The 25,467-nt window shown below is 39.1% G+C and overlaps 1 protein-coding gene across 2 annotated transcripts in view; it reads right to left on the bottom strand.

The window, feature by feature from the left end:
• RELN (reelin) overlaps nucleotides 1-25,467 on the bottom strand; it is a 283,671-nt gene that overhangs the window by 147,706 nt on the left and 110,498 nt on the right. For both annotated transcript variants that reach the window (XM_063155547.1, XM_063155546.1), the window contains exons 4-8: nucleotides 24,232-24,302; nucleotides 15,750-15,782; nucleotides 14,094-14,172; nucleotides 6,867-6,963; nucleotides 3,147-3,198 (exon numbers count right to left, since the gene is read on the bottom strand). In XM_063155547.1, the coding sequence (XP_063011617.1) occupies nucleotides 3,147-3,198; nucleotides 6,867-6,963; nucleotides 14,094-14,172; nucleotides 15,750-15,782; nucleotides 24,232-24,302 (332 nt within the window). The remainder of the gene's footprint in view (nucleotides 1-3,146; nucleotides 3,199-6,866; nucleotides 6,964-14,093; nucleotides 14,173-15,749; nucleotides 15,783-24,231; nucleotides 24,303-25,467) is intronic.

Here is a 25,467-nt window from a genome sequence, read left to right as displayed (position 1 = left end):
ATGATCTTGTAATATTAAGACATAAGGAGAGAGCCATGGAACCAAGTTTTTCAAGGCATTATTTTCCATTAACAATTTTCACATTGTTTCACACACGGCTCCAAGGAGCACCTCCCTGGAGGCCAGGCTGGGTGTTGATGCTCATCACAGCATCTCCAGCTGCAGCAGAGGCCCTGCAGAGGAGGGAGGGATGGGAAGCACCTGCCAGTGCTGAAATGTCCATGCAGTGCCCACTCTGCCTCCAGAGCACCAGCTGGGGAGAACACCCAAGGAACAACACAGCACAACAACCTGCACACCTCACACCTTGCCATTGCTTCCTGAAAGCCTTTCCTCTTCTTCCCATGGGGTTTGGTGTCTCTTTCTGCCTGTATTTAGCTCAGTTGCTGTCTCTCAGTACAAAGAGTCACCTTCCACCACAGTGGTCCATGTGAATGACAGAGCACATTCAACCCTGGGGAAGCCCAGGGATGCAGCTGAGGGGAAAAGGCTCAGATTTGGAGATAGAGAATATTTCAGCTAATGAGTCACACTAACGTTGTGTGGCAGCTGAGTCCAGAGGCTTTTGTGCAATATCCTGCAATTCCCAAGCTGTTGAATCAGATGTTCTGGCCTGAGAGAGCCCAAAGGCATTGCTTTAAATATCTCAATTAACAATCCCACTGAACATTAAGGAAACTGCTAGATGTGCCAGTGCTGGGTCTTGGAGAAATGTAGTGATAGGTGATTAAGACAGTTGCAGTAATCAAAATTTTCTGCACACTTGGGCACAGAGTGCATGAGTGTAAACATCACCCCAGCCCTGGACCAGCTCTGAGTGGATGCTGCATGACAGACAAGTTCCTCTCATTCAGAAAAGAAAATGCACATTAATGTTGTCCTGTGTGCTGCAAATGCCTTACTAATTACCTTTTCATTCTAATTAAGCTTTCTTATTAAGTGCACCTTTCCAACTGTCTTGGCCTTTAAAGAGCAAAACTACCAAATACATGATGCATGAGGGAAACCACACAGAATATCAACTAATGAAAAATTCACTAGTCTGTTACCCTCCCTGACCACAGAGTTTAAAAGGATCTGGAATTCATGGTGAAACCAGAATTTAGCTTCAGAATTTTTAGCTTCATTTCCTAGTTCTCTACTGCCTATATAACTGCAAAGACAAAATTCCATCTGATAATTAGTGGCAAGAGAAATTAAAATGTGCACTCTTTAATAAAGCTAAAGCTATGTGACAAATTTAACATAAAGACACCCCCAAAAGACTACAGCTTAAGCTATTCCATGGCTGATAGAAAGTGGTAAACATTCTTTAAAATAAAAAGCAATTCCCTTGGATCAATCCCTAAATAGGGTTATGATTAAATCGGACATTGGGGAATAAGCTGGAAACTGGATTCTAAAGCCAAGTATTGCTGAGCTCAGCAGCAGTCCCCTGGCTCCTGCTGGCTTCTATCAGTTACAAACCAATCTGCATTGTATTTCAAACTCATCACAGGCACATGGGGAAACATGATACATTTTCAACTGGAGGCTGAAATTTGGTTTACTTGGATGTGCATTCACTCCTCTCTGCTCCATCATACTGAAGATTTTAGGGGTTCCTACTGGTATGGACTCAGGCATTCTTAAGGTATACATACAGAGTATTTCCTGCTCAGCCTTTTCTTACCCCTTTTTTATTTGACCTTTCCCATCCGACAGGCACAAATGCTCCTAGTGAAATATCAAATCTCGTTTTGAACGTTCTGGGAGCCTGCACTGCTCTGCAGCTCACCTGCAGCAGGCACCAGGCACTGGGCTGTGACAGCAAACACACATCTGCCAGCCCATTCACCTTGCCCTGCTGTTAACCACCTTGGGTCTCTGCTAGAATAATCCAAAATAGATTTTTGCAATTTTCATGAAAAGTGACATTCCTCTATCATTGCAAACTTGCAGCTTTATAGAAGTCACATCTCCTTGTGCTTCTGTCAGTGAGCAACACATCCCAGTGGGTCAAGCGAGCTGCTGCCCTTCCACTGTCTGAATGAAACTGCAGGGCAGCAGCAGGCTGGTTTTCATCTCAGGTACCCAATATTTATGCACTGATTCAGTTGAGGATTGGAGATATTTTTTTTCTGGTTTTTTAAAAACAGTAATTCAAAATAAAGGATAGATACCAGTCCTTAGATATATTAACACTGCAGTCAGAAGTAGGTACTGATGGCTTCCAATACCCAAATGAACAACTTCAGGTAAAAAACAAATTTAAATGATGTATTTCTGAGCCTTCTAGGATTTTGATTTCCAATCCATTAAAAAACCCAAGCTGTTTTCCAAGCTACATGATTGTTCTTATTTTCAACTGAGATTTCCAGAGTTTAATCACACATCTCCTGAGATAGGCTTGGAGAATTACTTTTTTAAAAATGGGAATATGATTTGGAAACACATATCTAGGGGTCTACAGAGAAAACAGGCTACATTTCCTGCTTGCTTTTTTACTGAACCATTTATACCACTAGAACATTTTTTCTTCATATTTTCAGCACTGAGAAATGAGTTAACAAATTAGGTGTGTTCCAAATTCGCCCTCAGCCACAGCCTCTAGCATAATTTATAGCCACAAATGCACAGTGAAATGTGCAATAACTCACAGTATCCTAAGTAATACAGCATACAACCATGCTGTTGATAATATGGACTTAATAGCATTTAGTCTTCATCTGCCCTACCTATTCTCTTTGTAGAAATGTGTTAAAAACAGCACTACCTTGGTGTAACTTGGAATATATTGGGGAGTTAATTAAAAAAACCCTTCTTTTTTTTTTTTTTTTTTTTAGAAACAATAATCACACTTCAGCGAAAGAGCAAGAAATTATAATGCTAAACATCAAGCTTTTATATATATAAAACAGGAGAAAAAAACCAGAACTCAGACATGGCTCATCAGAGTATCCACTGAAGCTTTTCATGTCCAAAATTTAAAACAGTAGCTCCATGTCAGGAGATGAATAAATACACTGCAGTTTTTAAAAGATTTTTTAAATCCCTTGTGTTGAGTCTAACATCAACCACAAAGGTAACCCTGAACTTTAGGGCCATTTTCCTTTACAGAAAGGACTTTTTGCACTTTCTTGAGTGAAAGGGTAATCTAAACTTACCAAGGGAAAATTGAAGCACGGATGCAGTAGTTGTGTTAAGGCCAGTGGTGGTCTATGGGAAGAGAAGCAAATGTTTTTGTTAGATGAGCGAAACAATACATTCATCACTTGTTTTTCTTTAAAGCATGGAAAATCTCTAGACACCCACATCTCCAGTGCATAGGACTGTTGATCACCAACCCTTTTAGATTGAGTGATCGTGGATATTTTCGTTATGTCATTTTGGTTATTGAAAGGTCATCATGTGTCAAAGCCAGAATTTTTTTCACCATAACAATTTCTACCAAAAAAAAAAAAAATTAAAAAAAATAGTCACATTTATGTTCAGCAGGGTCGCTTGATCTCTCTTTAGAAGATTGAAAAGATGAACTCTGTGGTTTGCTGTCAGCTTAGTGTAAATCTATATATATGGAACAGTTCTCGCTTTTCCCAGCACAGAGCAAGGACTAAAAATGATCATAAATAAATACTAAAAATAACATTTATTAACCCTAAAATAATGAACTATTAACAGGAAACAATGGAACTTAAATATTCCACACCAAAGGAAACAAAAACACTTGGTGATACTACATGGTATGTACAGTGTGTAGCAGAATCTGCCCACTGCTGACATCCAGTGAGATGGAGAAAAAAGAAAGAGAAACACCAGCAGCTCACCCTGTACTCAGCAAACCACCCTCCTCTGAGGCCTCTCTTTCTCCCTTCTTTGAATGCCTCCATATTTCAGTAGCTCAAATTAGAATGGTTCTCCTGAAAATGCTATAAAATAAAAAGCCCTAGCGTGTTGTGAAGGACAACTAATTGTCTTCAGTTTATTTTGAAAGTTGAATTTAACAATACTGCCACTTAACAAGCAAGGCATCCAAGAACAAAAGGGACTGGAGTTCTTCCAGTGCTAGCTCAACCTAGTTGAGCTATTCATTAAATGATGCCTTTGAAAATAATGGATGGAGATCTGCATGAGTTGGTGTGAGGTTTTGGTGTGATTTGTTTCTTTTCTACATATATATTACATACAGAAAAGAATTTCTTATAAATATAAAGGAATGGCATGTTCACTGAAACGCATTGAAGATTAGCTGATAAAAAGATTACATGTTCTAACAGATAATTTTCATATTTAAGCAAGAATAGGAAAGCTGCATTTACATGTGTTCACTTTAAAAATAAAGTTACATTCCCATTTAAGTCATTCTGCCAGGATTGATTCAGTATTAGGTATCACCCCCTGCCAAATGATAAATTACTTTCTGATTTGAGTTAAGAGCACCTATTATATTAGCTTTCATTCAATTAATTATGTTGTGCAAGTTATAGTTTGAAAACAAAACCTTTATTGAGGTTCAGGAGCTCATATCACCAAGAAATTAAACATATCAGTTATCACAGAAGAAACATTCATGCAGATTTAGACTGTGCTGTGAATCATTTCAGCAATGCTTTGGGAAAAAGCACTAGACTTACTAAACATTTTTGCAAAATTCTGCATAGGACTGCTTAGTTCAGACACTGCAGAGAGTATGGTAGGGAGCCTTTAGCAGATATTTTCCTTTGCTTGCAGCATCTCTGATGCTATACACCTTTCAGGATTTTGCCAGCAGTAAATTCTCACCCACGGAGAGAGACAGTTGGTATTAAAACCCCTCTGCCTGCAGTAACAGGTGGCTGTTGGAAATCAGGAGGAAAGAAGGAGGTCAAGGTAGCAAATCTGCAGCTGTTAGAGCTGCTGATGGAAAATATTTTGCAAATTCAACTTTTCTTGACTAAAGAAACTAAGTATTTTAAAGCAGTAATTCATGTACCAGGAGCAGAGATTTCATGATCTGTTTCAAGCAGGGTCAGAATAGGATTAATAAAAGTCATGGAGAAATGAAACAGGTATTAAAATTTGTGACAGAAAGAGGTATGTTGTGAAATTGCCAAAACAACTACAAATGAGAAACAGGTTGGTTCTAAGACAGTAGGCATTTAAATGTATGTCCATACTCAAAAATAGAGCTAGATCAGACCTCTGGCCTGAGCACTCCTGTGCTCATCCATGGTGTTAAGCCATTAGCATGTTCCTGCACAAGGGTTTGATTTTTTTCTGCAGCACTGCCATAATATTTATAAATACTTCATTTTTAGGCTGGTAACTGTTTATAAGCATGATGATTTCTTTCAGATCATTATTTAATCACACCACTTTGGTAGCATAGCAAATGTTTTCCAAATTCCTGATGCCATGGTAGTGCTACTTTACCACACACCAATATGACAAATGCAGTCCAAGACTGGATTTTGAAGCCAATTCCTGATTACTAAGGGTAGTCTTAATTGTATATCAGCAGAGAGAAGACAGCTAATGAATGACAGTTCAAAACCCTCAGAGCTGGGACCCTGGGTTTATTAAATGTCATAAATAGATTTTTCCAAGTAGTGTTACCTATACTCAGCACTACAGCTAAAAATGAATGTAAAAAGTGGGAAAAATACCCCAGTGGTGTGACTTCCCTTTTGCACAGGACATAAACCAATGCAGGCATTCTCAAGGCAGTTAGCACAGCACATTTGAACAGGATGCAAAGTAGCAGAGAGGCCATTTAACATCCCTGACAGGATTCCCTGGCTGGAGCTGGCTGCAAGGGAAATCCTTTTTTATCTGTAAAATCTCTAAATTAGTTTTATATGTGTTGATGACTTTTATGCACCACATCAGCAATATCTACATTGCATTTGTGTCATTCTGTTCCCAGTTAAGGATGTAAAATTAACCCTGTGAAAAGAATTGTCAGTGTCTGAAATGAAGGGAAGATGCCTGGCCAAAACCACTTCTGTTTTATGGCCCTCTTCCATGTTTGCTCTTCAAATAGCTCTAATCAGCCTCTCCCTCCATTCAGAAGACTGTTGAAAACATGAAAATTAATTTTGAATTACATGGGCTTTGATCTGGCCTTTTAATTTTTCAGTTCTTTCCAAAGCTCCCCTTATATGCACATCATTGCAGCTAGCAGCTCAGCATCAGCATGTGGCCATTGCTTTATGTATTGCAATTCATTTTCCACACCCAGATGACCTCAAGTTAATGCAAATTGCACTTGTTTCTTACAGCACTTTTATGACCAAACTACCCCCCAACAAAATTAATTCTGTCCCATTCATCATGACTCAATCTGTTACATGCACTTCCCTGAGAGTGGCAGGTGCTTGCTCCAGGCTGCATTTAAGTCTGTAGGATGCATTGTTCACAAGTGGTGTTTTACAACCAAATTAACATTTGTCAACAGGGACAAGAAAAAACGGGACAAGACTAATAAAATAATAAAAGAAAAATGAACGCTGTCTCTATTTAATTGTTGGATATAAAAAGAGAATGATGCCAGTTTGAAAACACACTTCTATGTCCTTGACTTTTCAGTATTTCAGAGATACTTTAAATGACTCGGATACATGATGGATCAAGAGACTGTCCCTTGCAAAGGGACAAAGGTTATTGCAACTATTGCAATAACATAATATTGCAACTATTGCAATAACCTTTGGTTAGCATCTATTGTTTAAAACACTGGGATGTTTCTGGGTGTACCTGTATGGACCGATCACCTTGCTCAAGAGCATCTCTGCTAAATCCCAAACATTCTGGCTGTTGGTAATCCTGATTCAACTATCAGCATCCCTGCAGCTGGCACAGCTCCCCAGCCTGCCCCCAGCCCTGGCAGAGGGGCAGCCTTCACTTACCAGCTCTCTGGGGCCGTATGGGTCGCAGAAGGTGGCAGCGTTGCCGTGCATTATCACTCCACAGTGCCCCCCAACCTCGCAGTTACTGCACTCGGACCTGCAGGGAGAGCACACCGTGGTCAGAAGGGAAAGCAGAGACTGGGTGTTTGAGACTGTGTAAACTGTGAAATCAGGCTGCTGTGTCTTGGTGCTCAGATTGTTATAGTGGTGCTGTTTGTTATAGTGGTGCTGAACACAAAGGTAGCCTTGAATATGATCCACTGTGAATATGATCCACTGGAGCTGTGTCACAGACATCTTTTATGAAAAATGCTTTCCTTAGGATTTTTCCTCCTGAGAAGCTGAGAGGCCTCAGGAACAAAATGCAAACAATGATTATCTGCTGCTGTGGAATGCAACAGGTGCATCTGTGATTGGTCTCATGTGGTTGTTTCTAATTAATGGCCAATCAAAGTCAGCAGGCTCGGATGTTCTGTCCGAGACACAAGCCTTTGTTATTCATTCTTTCTTTTACTATTCTCAGCTAGCCTTCTGATGAGATCCTTTCTTCTATTCTTTTAGTATAGTTTTAATATAATATATATTATAAAATAATAAATCAAGCCTTCTGAAACATGGAGTCAGATCCTCATCTCTTCCCTCATCCTGGGTCCCCTGTGAACACTGTCACAGAACTACCTCCTGTGAAAGGCCCTGGTGATTCAGTGCTGCCTCTCTGCAGACTGCCCCTCCTCTAAAGTGGGGTGTCCCTGCTCATTGAATGCAAAGCATCTCACCATGGGAAGACAAGTTGAAATCTTACATATATCATATACCCTGAAGCCACTCTTCTTACAAAATCCTTGTGAACATTTGATTTACCATAAGTAAATCCACCATCATGGAGTTATCGTAGAGAACAGCTGAGGACAAGTGGCTGGGATCATGCCCCCTCCTGCTGGCAGGGTTATTTCCCCAAAGGCCAGGCTTGAGGCTGCAGTGTAACATGGCATTTGCTGTTACTTATATTTGTATTTGTCATATTCCATGTTCCTAGTAACAGAGTTGCCTCTCTGCTCACCTTTTAGGGGAAAAACTATGAAGAAAATATCAGAGAGGCTGGTAAGTGCTGCAGAGACAAATAATTACACATGTCCTGATACTTCTTAATTCAATCTGAAGGATTTTGTGGGAAGCCTGACTGCAGAACGTAGGGAAAGGGCTGCCTCCTCCACCTTCTGGAGCTAGGGTATCAGATCTTGGCATGAGGTCCACATTTTCAAAAAACATTGGATATATTCCTGGTCCCCAACAAGCTGCCTGCAAAGGTGCTGGCCAACATTGCCTTTGGGCATCCAAAGCTCAACTTAAACATCAAACCTCCAGGGAAACACTTACTCCAGAAAAAACATCAGACATCAAAATGTTTGAGTTGATTTTCTTCTATGAGCATGCCATTGAAGTAATTCAGCAAGTCACACTGATAGCATTTAGGATTTTGAATATGCAGCAATTAAAATAGTATAGTTCAAATCAACATCAGTGAATTAATATTGACTTACAGAAATCACAGTCAGCAAATACTTTTATTTCTCAATAAAAGGCAAGAAGAGAGCATGTAAGTGAATAAAGTGGTACTTTTAGAGAAAGCACAGAAGCAGAGTTCACAAGGGACATGTTTTGTTGCTATCTAAATTTCACTTGATCCTGAAGTTCCGACAACTGAAGAGCAGAGGGACAGGAACTAGAAGAATTTCTGGGATTCTTTAGGATTCTGGCTGTTATAAAAATTATTTTCATTGTATGCCCCTACATTTCTGAATTTTATAGTGGAGCATCTACCTGGGCTCCTGATACATGCAAAGAGACAGATATGGCAGGAAAACTTTGCCCTGAATACTTTGTAGGGACCACTTAGTCCTTCCTGAAAGGTCAGGCTACATAATCCAAGGGATATTTTAATTCTCTAATTCTCATATTTCAACAGATAAAAAGTTATTAATCTGTTTTACTTCTGTAATGGGGTCTATGAAACATTGTCTGGAAATCCAGCAACACTGTCCTGCTAATACAGCAGTTTCATCATCGGTTGTCTTTTCTAGGATGACTCCTCTCATACAAAATTGGATGGCTGTTGGTAATCCTGATTCAAATCTTTGTGCTGTCTTTGAAGTGCATTACCTTTGACAATAAACTGCTCATTAGCTTGACAAGAATGCATGAAGAGCAAGATAATTGATCTGCTGCTCCTCAGATCATCGTCATAGTACTACGTGTTTAGAAATGATCCAATTTGCTCCTCTCCTGGTGCAGACAGGAAGGTTAATTTCTTTTCTATTTATACAAACAGAAGAGAGTATTAATTGCCCTGGCTGGGTGCAGCTTTCTACATTGTCTTTCTCACCTGCCTGGTCTAAAATCTTAGCACATTAAAATCACTTCAGCTTTCTCTTCACAGCTGGTCCTCACTGCCGCTGCTGACATGTGTCGCATTTATCGAGATGACTTCTCCACAGACCTGCCATCCCTCTCATCCCTGGCTTAGACAGTCCCACCTCTCTCTGCTATTGTTCTTCACTTTGCTGAGGGGGAAACATCTGCTGTTTCCTCACCCCTATTCGTCATTCCTTTTCCCTCTACAATACCTGAGTATGTGGATATTATATTGACTGATGTCTTTTGTGATGTCGGAACCATAAAGAAGATAAACATCTCAAACTGCCAAGAGATTTTTAAACATAAATCTTTCTGAAGTTTAATCCCACAGTTTTAGTGCAATTTGGAAACCACTTTAGGACCTCTCTCTCCTGTCACAAAGCTTTCCTCAACCTCTTTGCCACTGGAAATATCACTGTACCTGTACATTTCTCATATGCCATGAAGAAGTGATGACCAAGAGAATCTCTGTTTCTTATTGATTGATTTTACATGCTCAACTATTCTTCATGTCATCTTTGACAAGTGTGCCTTCTGTAAGTGACTGCTGCTTGGTGTGCTGATAGGCTTTGAGATGAAACATGACATCAAATTGGGAAGGAAAGTTTAGCCAGCAAAACACTTCTGTACTGTCTCTTTCACCTTTAAATGTACTGAATCCCCTGCTTTCTCCAGTCCTACTATTAAAACTGTTTTATACAGGAAACATGCATTAATGCCAACATTTATTCTTTACTAATTTATGCATTTCTTAACATTAGATTATTTATCATAAGATTAAACAGAATTTAAAAAATATTTGTTCTAGTTTAGCCTGGTTTAGTTCTTATCTAGCACCTTTTTTATGCTCTCCACTGCAGTTCATGAGGTTACATGGAGGCAAGATGGTCACAGGAATAGATGCTCAATGACCTAGACAGTCTTCTTCATACTACACATACTGAACCCCTACTCATCCAGCCATTCCCTGGCAAGTGGTACTGGTGCAGATTCCCTTTCCCTACTGAAGAAATCAGTTAATTCCTTCATTCCTGAGCTTTCTGATCTAACACTGTCCTGTCAGTTTTCAGAAAGTCTCATGGACATTAATCCCTTGTATTATTTTAATTTTCCAACTGACAAATGTACTAAGCACTTCTGGTTAGTTCAACAAGTCAGCAGTGGCTGAGCATGGACATTGGTGCTGCATTTATGATGACGTGAGAACATCTTACCCACCTTAACTTCCACAGCTGGTACATGCCAGATACATAAGACATTGGACACTTATGATTGTGTGAAACATATTTTTCACAAGACAAGAGATCTTTGTAAGGTTGGTGGCAAATAAAACCCAAGAAATGGGACATCTTTGCTTAGGTAAGCAGGCTTTTGCCTATGGCTGGGGACTTTGGGAATGACCATATTCTGACATGACTGGACACTGCAAGAAAAGATTATAAACATTAGTTGGACACACCACATAAGAAGATTCTCATAGTTGGTGGTTTCCCCCCAAAATGACGAAATGCTCCCATTCCTGCATTCCCAGCAGAGAAATCCTCCTTCTTTGTTCTATGTTTCATCTATGTTCACACAAGGACGTGTCCTCTCCTGTTGCCTCCTCTCTCCCTGTCCCTTTCCCACTTTAGCAATTCCTCCTGTTTTCTTTCAGTCATCAAATTTTTGTTTTAGGTAAGGAACTGTGGTGCTGTGACTTTCCTTTCCTTTCTCTTCCTTCTGCAGCTCCAAAAACATTTGCATCCACTCCTTCCCTGTTTCTGAGCCTCCAAAGGAACAGATGGCCGCTGGGTAGGATGTGTCTTACAATGCATTTGAAAGAGCAGGCAGTCACTCTCAAAATCATACAATGCCCTTGTGCAAAATAGTTATTTGATGTGAGAGCTCTCCCAGCAATGGAGTGACACACAGGCTCTGCTGGGACTCATAAAATTGGACACATAGAGGGGACATGAGCTGCTTATCTGGTGCACTTGGATGGTACATCTCTGCCAGAGCTGCACATGCCAAAAGGGGAAGCAGGAGGAGTGGGAAAATATTAATCACTTCCAAGCCAGTGTTATGTAGGATTTGGGAAGGAAAGATTGGAGGACAATACAAGCAGTTCTCTTTTCATCTGCACACAAATAATGGCTTCAGAAACAATTGGAGTGGCTGGGTGTAAGTGGCCCCATGGCACGGCCCTGTGGGGCACACAAGGCAGCTGCTCCACACAGAGCAGCCTGAGCAGAGCTGGAAATGCTGCTCCAGCACTCACTGCAATTGCTTGTGGTAAAGATGGGATTTTTGCAGCTGCCAGGGGAAAAAAACCACAATTTTAGGGTGGATGGCAACAACTGTTAATAATCCCTGATTTTACTCCCACTAGACAATCAAATGAGAATGAGCTTTCTGCTGCTAAGTGGGCCTTCACTGGAGGCAGAGCTACTGCAGAAATTCTTTGTGCTGAAAAGCTCACGATGCATCACTATGGTTTTCTTTTATTTCTGCTCCACTGTTTAGCATTGCTGAAAATGCTGGCTTTGTGCTATTACAGGAAAATCTGGCTCAGGATTGTGGTGAGTTTTTGGACTCTCTCCTAGCACCCACCTCTCTGCACTGACTCACCAAGCAAGGTGGTGAAGTTAATTCCAGGGAGACCAAATCCACATCCTGGGAACAAAAGGAGCAGAAGACTGGGGGCTCTTTTAATCTGATATTTTTCTGCTGAGACTTCTATGAGCAAGGATGAATTTAAAGTTGAGAGCAATGGATAAATAAATTATGGAGGCTCCCAACAGACAAGTCCTCTGTGAATTATGAGGCATCTGCAGGGAAATAATGCCTCTCCTCATTTCTTTCCACTCAAGTCCATTTAACACACTGCTGCTAAAGCTATCTACCTTGGCAGCTATTCTACAACCCATTAAGAGTCCTTGATCTGTCCATACCATAAAGAAAGATGGGGTTTTTTGTTATAGTATCACACGTCCTTAATGCCTCTAGTCCAGAAAAAACATTTAAAGAGCTGATACAAAAGGAAAAAGAGGAGCAAAAATTGTAGGCACACATTTAAACCTGTTAAAATGAGCACGTACAAAATAGAAATATCTGCAAAATTCTGTAAACTACAGCATTTTTACATAGGATGGTAAATCTGTGAAAGATCTGCACAGATGGAAAGTTGTGACAGTCCTTAATAAAAAAGGAAAATGAAGTCAAATGTCACAGAATGAATGTATTAACTAACAAATGCAGGTAAGTGCTAAAATTCTCATCAAGGATTTATTTGAACAAGATAAACTAACCCAGTACTAGATTTCTATATCTTGTATGAATTAAAACAATAAATTAATTATATTTATGAAATAGGATTGAAAGAAACAGAAAACTCAGAAAAAATCTTATATTAAAAAAAGGAGGCTCCAACCTTCAAAACTTCATATTAAGACCAAGAGATGTGTTTATCTGGGTATTTTATACTGTTTATACCCTCAGTATGCAGAGCAGAATTAGTTTTGTAGTAAGAGAGATGTAAAACTTCCTCTTCTGGGACCTTGTACACATATTTCATATTAAATGGTTGTCTATGATCACTGTGGTGGTAAAATTATTAATATTTAAGATTCAGAAGTCTGTCTAAGAGTCATCTTTGCTAAAAGAACACTCCTTTTGACTTAAAGCCAACAGTCTGCCACTGTTTCCAACTCCCATCTTTGGAGCTAAGGGAACACTGGGGGATTGCTCCTGTAGGCTCCTCCAACAGTTACTGCTCCATATTGTCCTGTTATTTACTGATGGGCAACTCAGAACCATGGCAGTGACTTAAGGAGCCCACCCCTCCGAGGGATTGATATTTGACTTTATTGACATTGAAGTGATTGTTTTTCCTCAGTTCTTCCCTTGTTTTCTGAAGCAGTGCAGGGGCTGGGGCTCTGCAGTCCCTCGGCTGAGTGAGAATGGGGGAGCAGAGGGAGAGATGGTGTCTGAGAGCTCTCTCACTGTGCTCACAGCTCATAAAGCTGCCGCCTGACCTGCCCCAAGCGGTACCTGCCTTGTTATGCATGGGAAGGTTGAGATTCTCCCATAGCTTCCACTGGTTAAAGCATGATAACATCTTGTGCTGGCTGTTTCAGACACAGATTGTGATAATGTGAATGACCAAAGTCAGGGATCCCAAAACCCCCCAAACCCTAGCAATTCAAAGTTGCTGTATAGAACAGAGAAGTGTTTTCCTTCTAATGCGATACAAATACAATACAATACAAAAATCCTGAAAAAGTGTGTCTTCAACAAAATAAAAAAAAAAAAAAAAGAAATTCAACCTCAAACATTTTCATCGCATGAATATTAGACAGAGGTATTTAATTCCAGATGGGGTTTTCGGGGGGGGTTATCTTATGATTTTTTTAAACCATTTGGAAACACTTCATTTCAGTTTGGAAGGAATTATTGCTATAGTTAGCTTCACCAAAAACATGTGCAACATGAAATTAAAAGGAAAAATGAAACAACAAAGTTTAATTATTGAAATTCTTCTCCCTTTTGATGAAAATCTGTGTTTTCAGGAAACCAAAAATCTTCATTCATAAATATTCACTGAGCTCAGCTCTAGTCCTTCTATTTTTGGATTATTTAAAAATTTGAAATCAACAAGAATTTGTCACCCACTTCAATGTGCTTAGAATTTCTCAGTCACTCATTAATGAATTAATTAATTAACCAAAATATTTATGTCCTAATGAAGCAAACCCACACTTTAGTTCATACATCATTTCATTCAATAAATGTTTTCATTTGCTCAAATGCTTGTAAAGGAGTGCAGAAACTCACCACATGGTAGGATTCAATTCTTGCTGATGGTAAGAGTCAAAGTCATCTCGCAGGATAATGCTGTCACTGTGCATTTCAGCTGCAAAGAAAACAAAGTAGTACAGGAAAAAAATCCAGTGCAATCATCCCATGCTTTCTAAGTGTTGCCTAACCTAAAGCAATTAATTGTAAAATGCATTTTATATTTCTAAAAATCTGCTTTTCAGGTTAAGCTATTTATAAAAGCCAGGGTTTCTTAGTTACAGGGCTTTTTCCTTACTATGGATCATAGTACCACAAAAAATGAAAAAGTGCCCCCATCATCAAAGTGTGCTGGGTATGGAAAGACAGACTCATCAAGTACACACTAAATCTTTTAAGAAGTTTTGTTCTGAATTGCTGGTTTTCTGAATACTTAGAAAAAAATCCTTCCAAATCCAGATTCTGCAAACATGGGCACAAGAATGGATGAGAATTCCTAATGAGTTTATTACAGATCTTACAGTCAGGGGATACATTTTGACAACTCATAAGCAAAAATCCATGAGCTCATTGGAATTTCTCTGCTGCTATCAGCAGACCTGGCAGTAAAGGTCAACTCATCTAAGGAACATAAACTGTGAGCTATGTTATGCAAATATTTCTCACCACTGTTCTGCAAACTTTGGACTCCAATATTCCACCTAGAATTACTGTCTCATTTATGTATGATGACCAATAAACTCACTTAAAATCCCCACACTTTGGCACCTGTGATTGTGTTAGACAGATCCTTCTCTACAAATACTTCCACAAACTGAATGAAGTAACCTGTGGCCTACTGTTTAACCTGAGGAAGAATGCCAGAATCTGTCCTGGATGAATCCAATTGCAGCACAAGGGTTGGTGGATGCAGGGAGCAGCAGTGCCTTGCTCCAGGGTCCACTGTGGAGATGCACTGGCACAAAACCTTCCTCAGAGCAACCCTGCCCTGGTGTGAGGTGCTGTCCCACACTGAAGGTTATGGGGCACAGAATCAGAGAATGGTTTGGGTGGAAAGGGACATTAAAGATCATCTAATCCCAACGCCTCTGGCATGGGCAGGGACACCTCCCACTATGCCAGAGTGCTCAAAATCACATCCCACCTGGCCTTGAACACTTCCCGGGATGGAGCATCCACAGCTTCTCTGGAAACCTATTCCAGTGTCTGACCAACTTGATAGCTGATCTAAACCTGCCCTCTTTCATTTTAAAGTCCCTTATTCCCCCTTGCTTTATTACAACAAGCACTTGAAAAAATTCCTCTCCGGGTTTCTTGCAGCGCCTTTAAGGGGGCTCTAATGTCTCACTGAAGCCTTCCCTTCTCCAGGCAGAACAATCCCAACTCTTCCAGCCTGTTCTCATAGCAGGGGTGCTCCAGTCCTGACTCTCTTGCAAACAGATGCTCTAATACATAACTAGGACCAAAATGTCTGCAGCATGATATACTCACACCACAAGGAGTCAAAGACAATAAAAAGCAATAAAAACCACAATGAAAACAACTAATCAGAATTAGATATAAATCATTCAACTTCATATGAATCTCATTTTTATTTGAATTCCCCAGACCTAGTTTAATGTGACTTTACAGATTTTTTAATGTAATAAACTCAATGATTCTGAGTTTAAGTAGTAAGAATGACAAATCACCTACCTAGGTGAGGATGTAAGGGAGCTTCTGTTGGGGCTGTGGAAAACAAAGACACACAGTGCATGAATATCTTCTATCAACAGGGCTCAACTGCAGCATTAAATATCAATTCAGCTTAAAACAAATTGTACAGTATATTCTCTCCTAAATCAGCTATCTCAGTAGTTTAATAGTGAAAAATATGACAGACCCCAAAAGTTACAAAAAATATAATAGGAAAACAAAAATAATTGTTCTCTTAATTAAAATAAGCATTGAAATAAATGAAAGTCAGTGTTGGTTTTACAGTATAGTAAAAAAGATCAATTAAAGTCTAGAATGATGAGATAATTTGGATTAAGATTTAATAGCTTAAGGGCTGACAAAGTGGAAATTAGGCTTAACAACAGAAATAGTCTAGGAGAGGTAAAAATTGCCATTTTTGATCTTTTATACTGAACAACATTTTACTGGGCATATTATTGGGAGAAGTAATCCAAATATTCCTAGGGCAATAAGTAACAGATAAACTCTGTAAATCACAATATCAAACACTTATGTCAAAGCATGTTTTTGCAGGCAATGCTGATCAATTCCCCAGTAGGTCTCTGCCTCCCAAGAAACACCAGAATGTTGTAAGGACACTGCATGGGGAGTGTGTGAAATGGCACAACTTCGTTGAGTAACCTTCTACCAACACTTTGGAGTCTTGGTGTAGCACCACACAAATGGAACCAGACTGCACCTGAAAGGGCACAGCTACATAAAAACATTTGGGGCGGTCTAGAAGCTGGATACACAGTGTGTAGGATACTCCATGGCAGCTACCACACCCATAGCCTTGCTGGATCTTAAATCCAAAGTGGGTTACATCTCTTTCATGAAGGCCAAAGGGGTGCATATACCCAAACTCCTGGGAGGCAGCTACCTAATTGTCCATCAGTACCTCAGCCATGGATCTGTATTTCCAGCTGTTTTTTGGACTTTGGTAAAATAAAACCACCAAAAAAAGGAGAATTTTTGAAGCCAGGATTCATTTGATGATTCTGTGGGTTTTTTTGTTGGGCGCTGACCTAAATTGTAGCAGTACTCCTGATTTCTTCAGCATATTTGCAAAAAAATACTGAATTACTGCAATTTCTGTCATAACATCTGACAAATTAAAAATAGATTAAAAATAAACAGAAAAATGAATGCAGCAATCTGTGTACAGCTCTCACACATAGTTATCTGAATAGAAAGTCCAATACAAATCTCAAGAATTTTGTTTTTCTCTTCCTGCTTAGTCCTTAAATACTGGATTTGCAAGGAGCCATGCCATTCTCTAATGAAACTGCAACACTTCATGGTGAAGTAGGCGATGGAGAAGACTGAGCAGTCAACAAATGAACTATCTGCAGACCAGAAAATGATGGCAAGCAATCTGAATTTACCTTAGACAGAAATCTTCCATTGAACAGACTTACCAATTAGAGGAGAGACACTTTTCACACCGTCCACCAACCATATAAATATTTACATATTTGTGTACGTATATATCTCTCCCCTAACCTCATGTACATATACATATATATGTATATATACATATATATGTATGAGTATACACACACACACACACATGTACATGCATACATATATACATAGGCATATATAGGTATGTATGCATGCATATATTTGCACACAAAAACTGAGAACCTTCACAGAAAACTTTACTGCAACTGAGAGAAAAGACATTCTTAAGAGTCTGGTTTTGTTTCAGAAATCTGAAATATTTTTTCCTTTTCATGGCTAACTTGCTCCATTTTTATACAAGAAATTCACCCATGCTTCTTTGTCTTCCCAAGCAAAAATGCCAATAATGACTCTACCAATGGCCAAGTCCTCTCATCATGCTGGTACAAAATCTGGAGAAATACAACTATTGCATGTTAAGCTTGGCACTGTCTCCAGAATAGTGCTGGACTGCACTGCTGAATCCTACAGTGAAAACTGCATTTTTCCCTTGGAACCCCAGGTATTGTGTTTCTCAATGGGAATGTGTAAATTTCACCAGAAACCTTTTAAAAATTATTTGCACAAATAAATGGATCAAACTGGACTAACTGAATTATTTCCCAGACTGAACAACACAAACTGTTCTGTACTTTGCCTGCAGGAAAAGAAGCACATTATGGCATGGGATTTGTAATACTCCTGTTCCAAGAGGCTAGGTATAAAGTAAAATCACTGTCCCTGATGTTCCCTTCTCAGTAGCTCCAGGGCAGCACTGAGGGGTGGCTGAGAGCCATCCTGCCAGTCTCACCTGTGAGGAGCATGGTCAGGGCACATCACCAACTGCCCAAGCAAATGTCATTGGCCTGTGAAAGTAACTCAGATGAAAGAGACCACCCTCTCCAAGGAGAGCAGTTCAGACCTCCAAATGAGAAGAAAGGGCTGTGTTATCCTTCACCCCAGGCTGTTTGACATGGCTCTTTGAAAGAGGCCTTCTCCAGCCAAGGATACACACAGTCATGAATGAAATGATGCAAAATTCCAGCATTCAGCAAAAAGGCACAGGTATAGCACAAACTGGGCATCTTTACATTTGAAAACTCTTTTTGACTTCATCATTATTTAATAAAACTGGCTGTTTATGTGATTAAAAAATACAGACTTGGGATCTGAGATTTTTTCCTGAAATGGCTCTTCCACCATATGCAGAGTACATTGCACACCAAAACTGCTCACCAATAGAATGAAAGGAAGGAAATGGTGCAGGTCCATGCTAATGCTGCTGATCAATCATTTAAAAATTAGAGGTGGAACTAAGCAAACATCTCACGTTAGACAAAAAGGTTGTTGTTACAAGTATAGACTTTATGCTGGGGAGAGGTTTCCTAAATCTTTACAGGATCTAAGAAGCCCAAGTATTTTTGCCTCAGGTGTTCTGATTGTAATTCAAATTCCGGAGCTGAATATGACAAAAGACTGTGAGGGTACCATTCAATGAGTGATAAAAATAGACTTTATTCTCTCTATAAATAATTTCTGTATTACATTTTATATTTAATTGCAAAACAGCACTGAGATGATCTTCAAGTGTTGTATTTAAGGCCCACAAATAATAGAAATTCAAAACACAACACAAAACTAATAATAGTTTTTTTAAAATATTAGTTGTAAAAATAGTAGTTGTTTTAAAATATTTTCAGATCTGCCTTTCTAATCAATTTACAGAACTACTTTCTTTAAAATAACATGGATTTTTACATAAGCCATACAGTGTGGCTCAAGCCAAATGAAGTTTTTTTGTACAATTTGACAAAGATAAAAGGAATGCTACAGTGCAGAGTAGCTATGCAGCGCAAAGATATAAATTTATAATTTAAAAGGAATTATACAATACTTCAGACTGAGAGGGAAAAAGAAAGACGATCTCACTTCATATTTTAAACCATTATTCACTTTGTTAGATGTTCCTTAGGTACATAGTTGGATGGTTTTAAATTTAAACCCAGTATTTGTGTGGCTCCAAAAAGCATCTTAGCTTGAATGAGAATGTTGTACCTTTTTAAAAAGTAAAGTAAATGAATTTATTATTTGATTTTCAACGAGCACCGTGGGTATATACAGAGCTTTACAAGAGATGAATTGTTCTGAGTAAAGAATGGAAGCAGAGCTCAACTGAGGTCACAATCTCAGAGGTATCAGCAAATACAATATGAGAAAATGTAAGGAAATGTAGAGTGCTTGCCTTGTCTTACAAGGCAGTCCCTTTGGCAAGGAAAAGCAGAGAAGAAAGGATGCAATACAAATTCAGAAAGGCCACAGCCAAACTGAAAGCTGAGAATCTTGAGGAAGCTGATGGGGAATTCAAAAGTCAATGGGGACATTGTAGGGCTCTGTGTCACTGGGATGAGGCAGAATGGAGGAATGTTTTGGAGTAAAAGGTTAAATTTTTCTGTGGATGAAATAAGGCTGCTGAAAGGTTAAGCCAATTTAAATATGCCCCTTTTTAGTTAAACTGGAAGGGAGAGAAGTATTAAATAAGTGGGAAGGGAATGCCATCTTCTAGGAACTGGAATGTGAGGAGGAAAGAAACGATTTGTTGGTGGTCTTGTTGCCAGTGAAAAAATAAGAAAAAAAATCATTAAACATGGTAATAGTCAATTGTTAAGTAACATTAGTCCCCATTCAAATTTAAAAAGAGCAAGCATAAGGCAAATTAAACACAGAAACATCCATTTGTTCTATTGACAGTCATATTCCATAGAGTTCTGGGGTCAAGACTGTGTATAGGTATAGATAGAAAATCCAGCATAAGAAAATATTCTTAAAACCCACTAAAAATATATATATTTTTTTTTCTCAGAACTCTGAAGTTTGAGGGTTTTTTAATATGAAGGGCAAGTGAATTACAGTGACACAAATGCCTGCATGCTCCCAGACAAACACTGCTCAGAGTTCTACAGCCAGGGGCCATCAGCTGTTGCTCATCAGTTCATGACAAATGAGGTGTGCAGAGAGGTGTCTTCTGTTTGCAGATCATGAACTCTAATCTCCTTGTCATTAGCAGCCAGATGAAGATAAAAAGGGAAATAAATGCTTTTATTTAGACTCCCTCCAATACTTTCTCTCTACTGGTAAACCAAGTTGCTATTGAATGATGGAGGCTGAGCATCCCCAGGGAGGCTGGGTTATTCTTGCTAAAACATGAACTGAGGAGCTTCACACCAGCTCTACTCTCCACTCCTCTGCTCGGTCAAATACTGCTCTGAGAGCTTCTACAATACAAGCCTGAAATCCTGAAGTCTGGTTTGCATTTTTTTTTCCAGAGTGTTCCTAAATTTTACAAGTTTGCACATAAAGTGAAAATGCAAAATGCACCTAAAGGGTCTTGCACAAACATTCAGGCAAAAGTTCTCAAATACAAGACAGTCTGGGCCAATTCTCAGGATATTCTCAGAAATAAATATGAATCAACATGCACAATACTAAGCTTACCTTATTTTCCATTTATTTAAATATTACAATGAATTAAATATATTTTTTATTAAATATATTTTTATTGTCAAGCATATCATCACTCATTATGATCCTTATTTATCCTTAAAAGCATTGATAAGACAGCTACCCTTTCCAGATTCTTTTATATAGTTTTTATTTCTGTTGGGGTTTTTCCTGTTTGTTCTAGATGAACTTTTTCTATGATAATTTTTATGTCTCCTTTCTTCAGTCTAATTCTCATAAAATTTAAAGCTTACATCAGCTCTCAAACATCAGCTCTCCCTAGCTTCCTAAAATATGTATTATATTCTGAACACAGAGTTTTTAAGCAATTATTTTACTTTCTTTGGTGTCTTCCCCTATAGCATAATTTCTTACTACGTTTACATTATACATATGGCATTGCCATCCCTTAACACCACCCTTTATCATCCTCTAATTCTCTTCAAAATACAAAAAATCACTTTCTTTTTACTGCACAAGTTCCATTAACTCTATCAGGATTTATTAATGTACATCTGAGGGTGGACAACCACAGTAAACATGATTTTTGAGATTCCTTGCTACTTTCACATCTTCCTGTATATCCTTTTTACTAAACATTAGGAAGTCTGATACCACCTCTAGTGAACAGGCTTATTAAGAACATGTCCTGTAATAAATCTATGAAGTTGCCCTGTGGTTTTATTTTTCTTTATTTAATATGTCACATCATTCAGGGCATGATTTGAGTATAGTAATGTTTAGGGCTAGAAACAGACTATAAAACCTCATTTATGTCAATCTACCTTGCTGTTTTGCATATATATTAATATGATATTTGCATCTAAATAAATTCACTAATTCTTCCTGAAAGAATCCTTTGTTTACATGAGTGGTGTTGATGAAAATTGAATAAATGAAGTAAGGTCTACTTCAAAGAAAGCCTCTTTTCTTTGAATAGGAAAATTAATTCTAATAGTATAAGGATGATAATAGTATGCAGTGGTTAGAGATTAATGCAATGCACACTGTGCTCAAGAAATAAGAACAAAAAGGCAGAGGAGAGCCTGGAAGGGGTGGGAGCAAGGGTAATGGGCAATGCAGTGGTTGAATATCCAAGTCAAGGAAACTGTGTCTGAGCTGGGAAACCAAGGGGGAGAAGCCATGGTGAGGATAAAAACGTGGGAGAAGAGCCAAGAGAAAAACTGAGGATCTTGCACAGCAGTGTTGCAGGGAACTCCGATCACTGCTACAGCCGGCACACGCTGTCCATGCTCACAGAGCAGCACCTCGGGGTGATCCTGGCTAAGCCAAGCCCAGGGGCTGCAGAGGCACTGCAGCGACAGCACACACTGCAGGGATGTCTCTGGAGTGACTGTACAAAGCAAAGGGAATTGCTGGAAAACCATGGGAAACAAAAGAAGTTGTAAGGGTGTGGGAGACTGTGGCAAGGCAGGGAAGCTGAAGGCCCTTTCAGGGAGCTGGTGCAGGACATGGCTGTGGATGGGAGAAGGAGGCAGCAAAGGGATTGTCACAGCTGAGCAGCCACTGGGACATCTCAGCATCCTTTATACTCTGAATACAACAAATACCACAATTCTATTTTCTCCTTGTTCTGCAGAATTCCTGTGAACTCAGGGACAGCAAACAGTAACATAAGGACTTACTGTTCTAACCAACATAAGTGTTGCTAAAATGTTGATCTGAGGTTAGGTTACGCTCCAAAACTACAGAACTGTAAAGCAGAGAAGGGTGAAAGAACAAAAATTTCTTTTGTCAGCTCTCCCACTAAAATCTCAGTGAACAGAATGTCTGAAGAAGGACTGTCAGGTCTGTATAGATGGATATCTACCAGCTTGTCTCTGCTTACCAAGGTATTTTCTTTTAGCAGGGAGAAATCCTGCTGCTTTGGCCATATTCTCCCTGACCATGTTGCCAGCTCTGACACTGACAGTTGTGTATTTCCGTTCAGCTTGCTTGTGCACAGCTGTCACCATCCTGGTCACTGCCATCAACATGACTCCCACTGCCCTCTCCCTTCCCTACCTCTTCTGGCTGCCCCAGGTTGCCTTTGGCTGTGGGGTGCTCACTCTGCAGTTATGCCTTGGAGAATTTAATCTGTTTCTCTTCTGGTTTTTGTCACTTTATGCTGATTGCATATTCACTTTTCCACTCCTGACCCACATCCATCCAGCAAGCAGCCTGTGTGAGATACCCTCCCCATCCTCCTCAGTACATCCAAATGATGATCCTGCCAACACTTCTGTTCCAGGTCCCCACACACCAGTCACTGAAACACTGCACTTCCACACTCCCATCACGGGTGCACAACCTCCTGTTAATTAACCTCCTCTTAATTTCTCCAAATGTTCTTCCTTCCCCACAGCAAAACACGTGGCTGGCCCAATCACTTGCCATCCAGATCACCATGATACTCCCTTCTCATTGCCAGCACTGTGTTACATATTTCTATTTCCTCCAAAGTACAGCCAACATCCTGACATTTTTTCACTTCTCTGAATCCTTCTTCTTACTTCCATTGAGCTACAACAAAAGGTAAAACTCGAATATTGAAGTTGAAAGTTGAAATCTTTTCCCCTCATTATCACAGAGCTACTACTGACCTTATATGAAAACCTCAGGTTATGCTCCTGAAATAATGTTCAACAGCTTTTTATTGCAAAAACTGTATTGCAACTCATAGGAAAAAACCCCAACCTTATAGTTCCAATGCCCCCAAGAGATGGGTTTTATGGGATTTTCTCTTGTGGGTTAATATCACAACACATTTCCCATTTAAAACTCTTTATTTTAAATAATTTGGCCCATGTTTCATTGTTTGTTTTCACATGGAAATATCACTGGAATTTTGCTGATATAAATGGAAATTCCTTTCTCTCCTGTACCAAAAATGATGGATACCTTCTCTACTTCTCACTAAAAGAAGCAGGTTCCAAGCAAAGTACTGTTTGTAGACAACAGATGACAACAGGACATTTACTTTTTAGGTTATTCATTGAAAGCGTAAGCTGTGAAAACAATTAGATTTTTAAAGTTTGTGTAAGTCAAACATTTTGCTTAGCTATAAAAATGATCAAATGTTGGATATGACAGGCAAAAATTCAATGGCCTACTTTCACAAAAAGAGAAGGCATATTTTTTACATGCACATGTGTGAGCTGGATAGTAAACAAAGCTTTTGCTGCAGCCATATTGCTTAAAGTTAATACAGTGAGGGTTAAAACCCAGCTCGTGCCTCTGACAGAAAAGAAATGTTGGCTATTAAGGCTGATTTCAGGAATGTGTATAATGCTACTTAAAGTTTTGTATATTCCCCAACACTTAGCAGAGAGGAAAAGTGGGATTCCTGGATAGACAATGGGAAGTATGGAGCCAAAGAAACTCAGTTTCAGGAATGTAAATAAGATCCTGGTTCAAGGTTTTCTACAGAATAGCTTTCATGAAGAGTAACACTGACATGCAGGTACAATGGAAAACCACACTTGCCAGATATTTTTAGAATTATGGTAACTCTTACCTCCCTGTTCACACAGCTGTTGTGCTAAGGCATCCTTGAATATAACTTGGCCCCTATGAGTAGCTGTAGCCCTGTGAACACAAAAAAGACAACAATAAATAATATAAACTTATTTATACATGTATATGTATATCTTTATGCATGACTAATCAAATCAGAAGTCCCATTCTGCTTTCTTTCTGTGTTCTTTTTTGTAGTCTTCTAAATTTATAGAATAATTTGCAGTGATTGTTTTGTGCATAGCAAAACAAAATTCCTAAACCAAAATGGTTTGGTTGGTAATAAAAATCACTGGCATGTAATGAAGAATGTCTTTGACATGTATCTGTAGCTGCACAAAGAGTTTCTATATTTGAGGCCTTAAAAGTTTTGTCTAAAGAATAATTAATTCCCATTACTGACCCACAGCTAGAAGACATGTAATGTACCACAAAACTTGTCATTGCTTCCTCATGATCAGGTAGAAATACAATGCAATGTGATTTGTTTTTCTCTTACAGAGCTCTCATGTTAGCAGCAATTGTTTTACTTTCTTTCCAGTTGCTCATTTAACCCCTCTTTTCCAAGTGCAATACTTCACAACATCAGTTTTATCTCAGAGATTTCCAAACCTCTCAGTGTTTGCAAGTGTTGAATCTGAAATCTGATTTCTTTCAAGTTCCTCCAATATCTGTGTAGATTCATGCACACTCTTCATACATGTTCTTTAGCCTTTCTCTAACTAATATTAATGGGCTCAGTACGGATCCATGTGAAGTTCTTGGAATGGCCTCTCAGTTGAACAGTAAGATGCTGAAATCTCCTTTATGAGTGCAGTTTCTCAGCCAGCAGTGTGCCCTCTCTAATGGATCATGCCTAGCTGGCTTATGAAATGTCAGAAAAGACGAGAAAGGAATGGTGGGGAAATGAAAACCAAAATACATTCTATTTTACTTGGCTACTAGGCCAGTTACCCTGAAAAGGAAGAATAAAATTAACATATCTAATACTAAATTTTTCAGATACAGTGGATGCCCAGGGTGAACTCATCTTCGAACTGTCAGAATACAAATAAGAGTAAAGGAAAGCTTCTCTGGGATCTACTTTGCTTTCTGCGCGTGTAGGAAAGCTCTGTTTACACCAATGTGTGTGTCCTGAAATGCAAACTATGCTGACCTGATGCTCCTAGGGCTTTTAGACACTCTTCCTCTGCCTGAGGAAGGAGAACTGTGCTGGTTTTTTCCACCTTAGACTTTC

The sequence above is a fragment of the Melospiza melodia genome, chromosome 4 (assembly GCF_035770615.1).
Source record: "Melospiza melodia melodia isolate bMelMel2 chromosome 4, bMelMel2.pri, whole genome shotgun sequence".
Taxonomy (NCBI): Eukaryota; Metazoa; Chordata; class Aves; order Passeriformes; family Passerellidae; genus Melospiza; species Melospiza melodia.
This window is presented reverse-complemented; position numbering and strand designations above follow the sequence as displayed.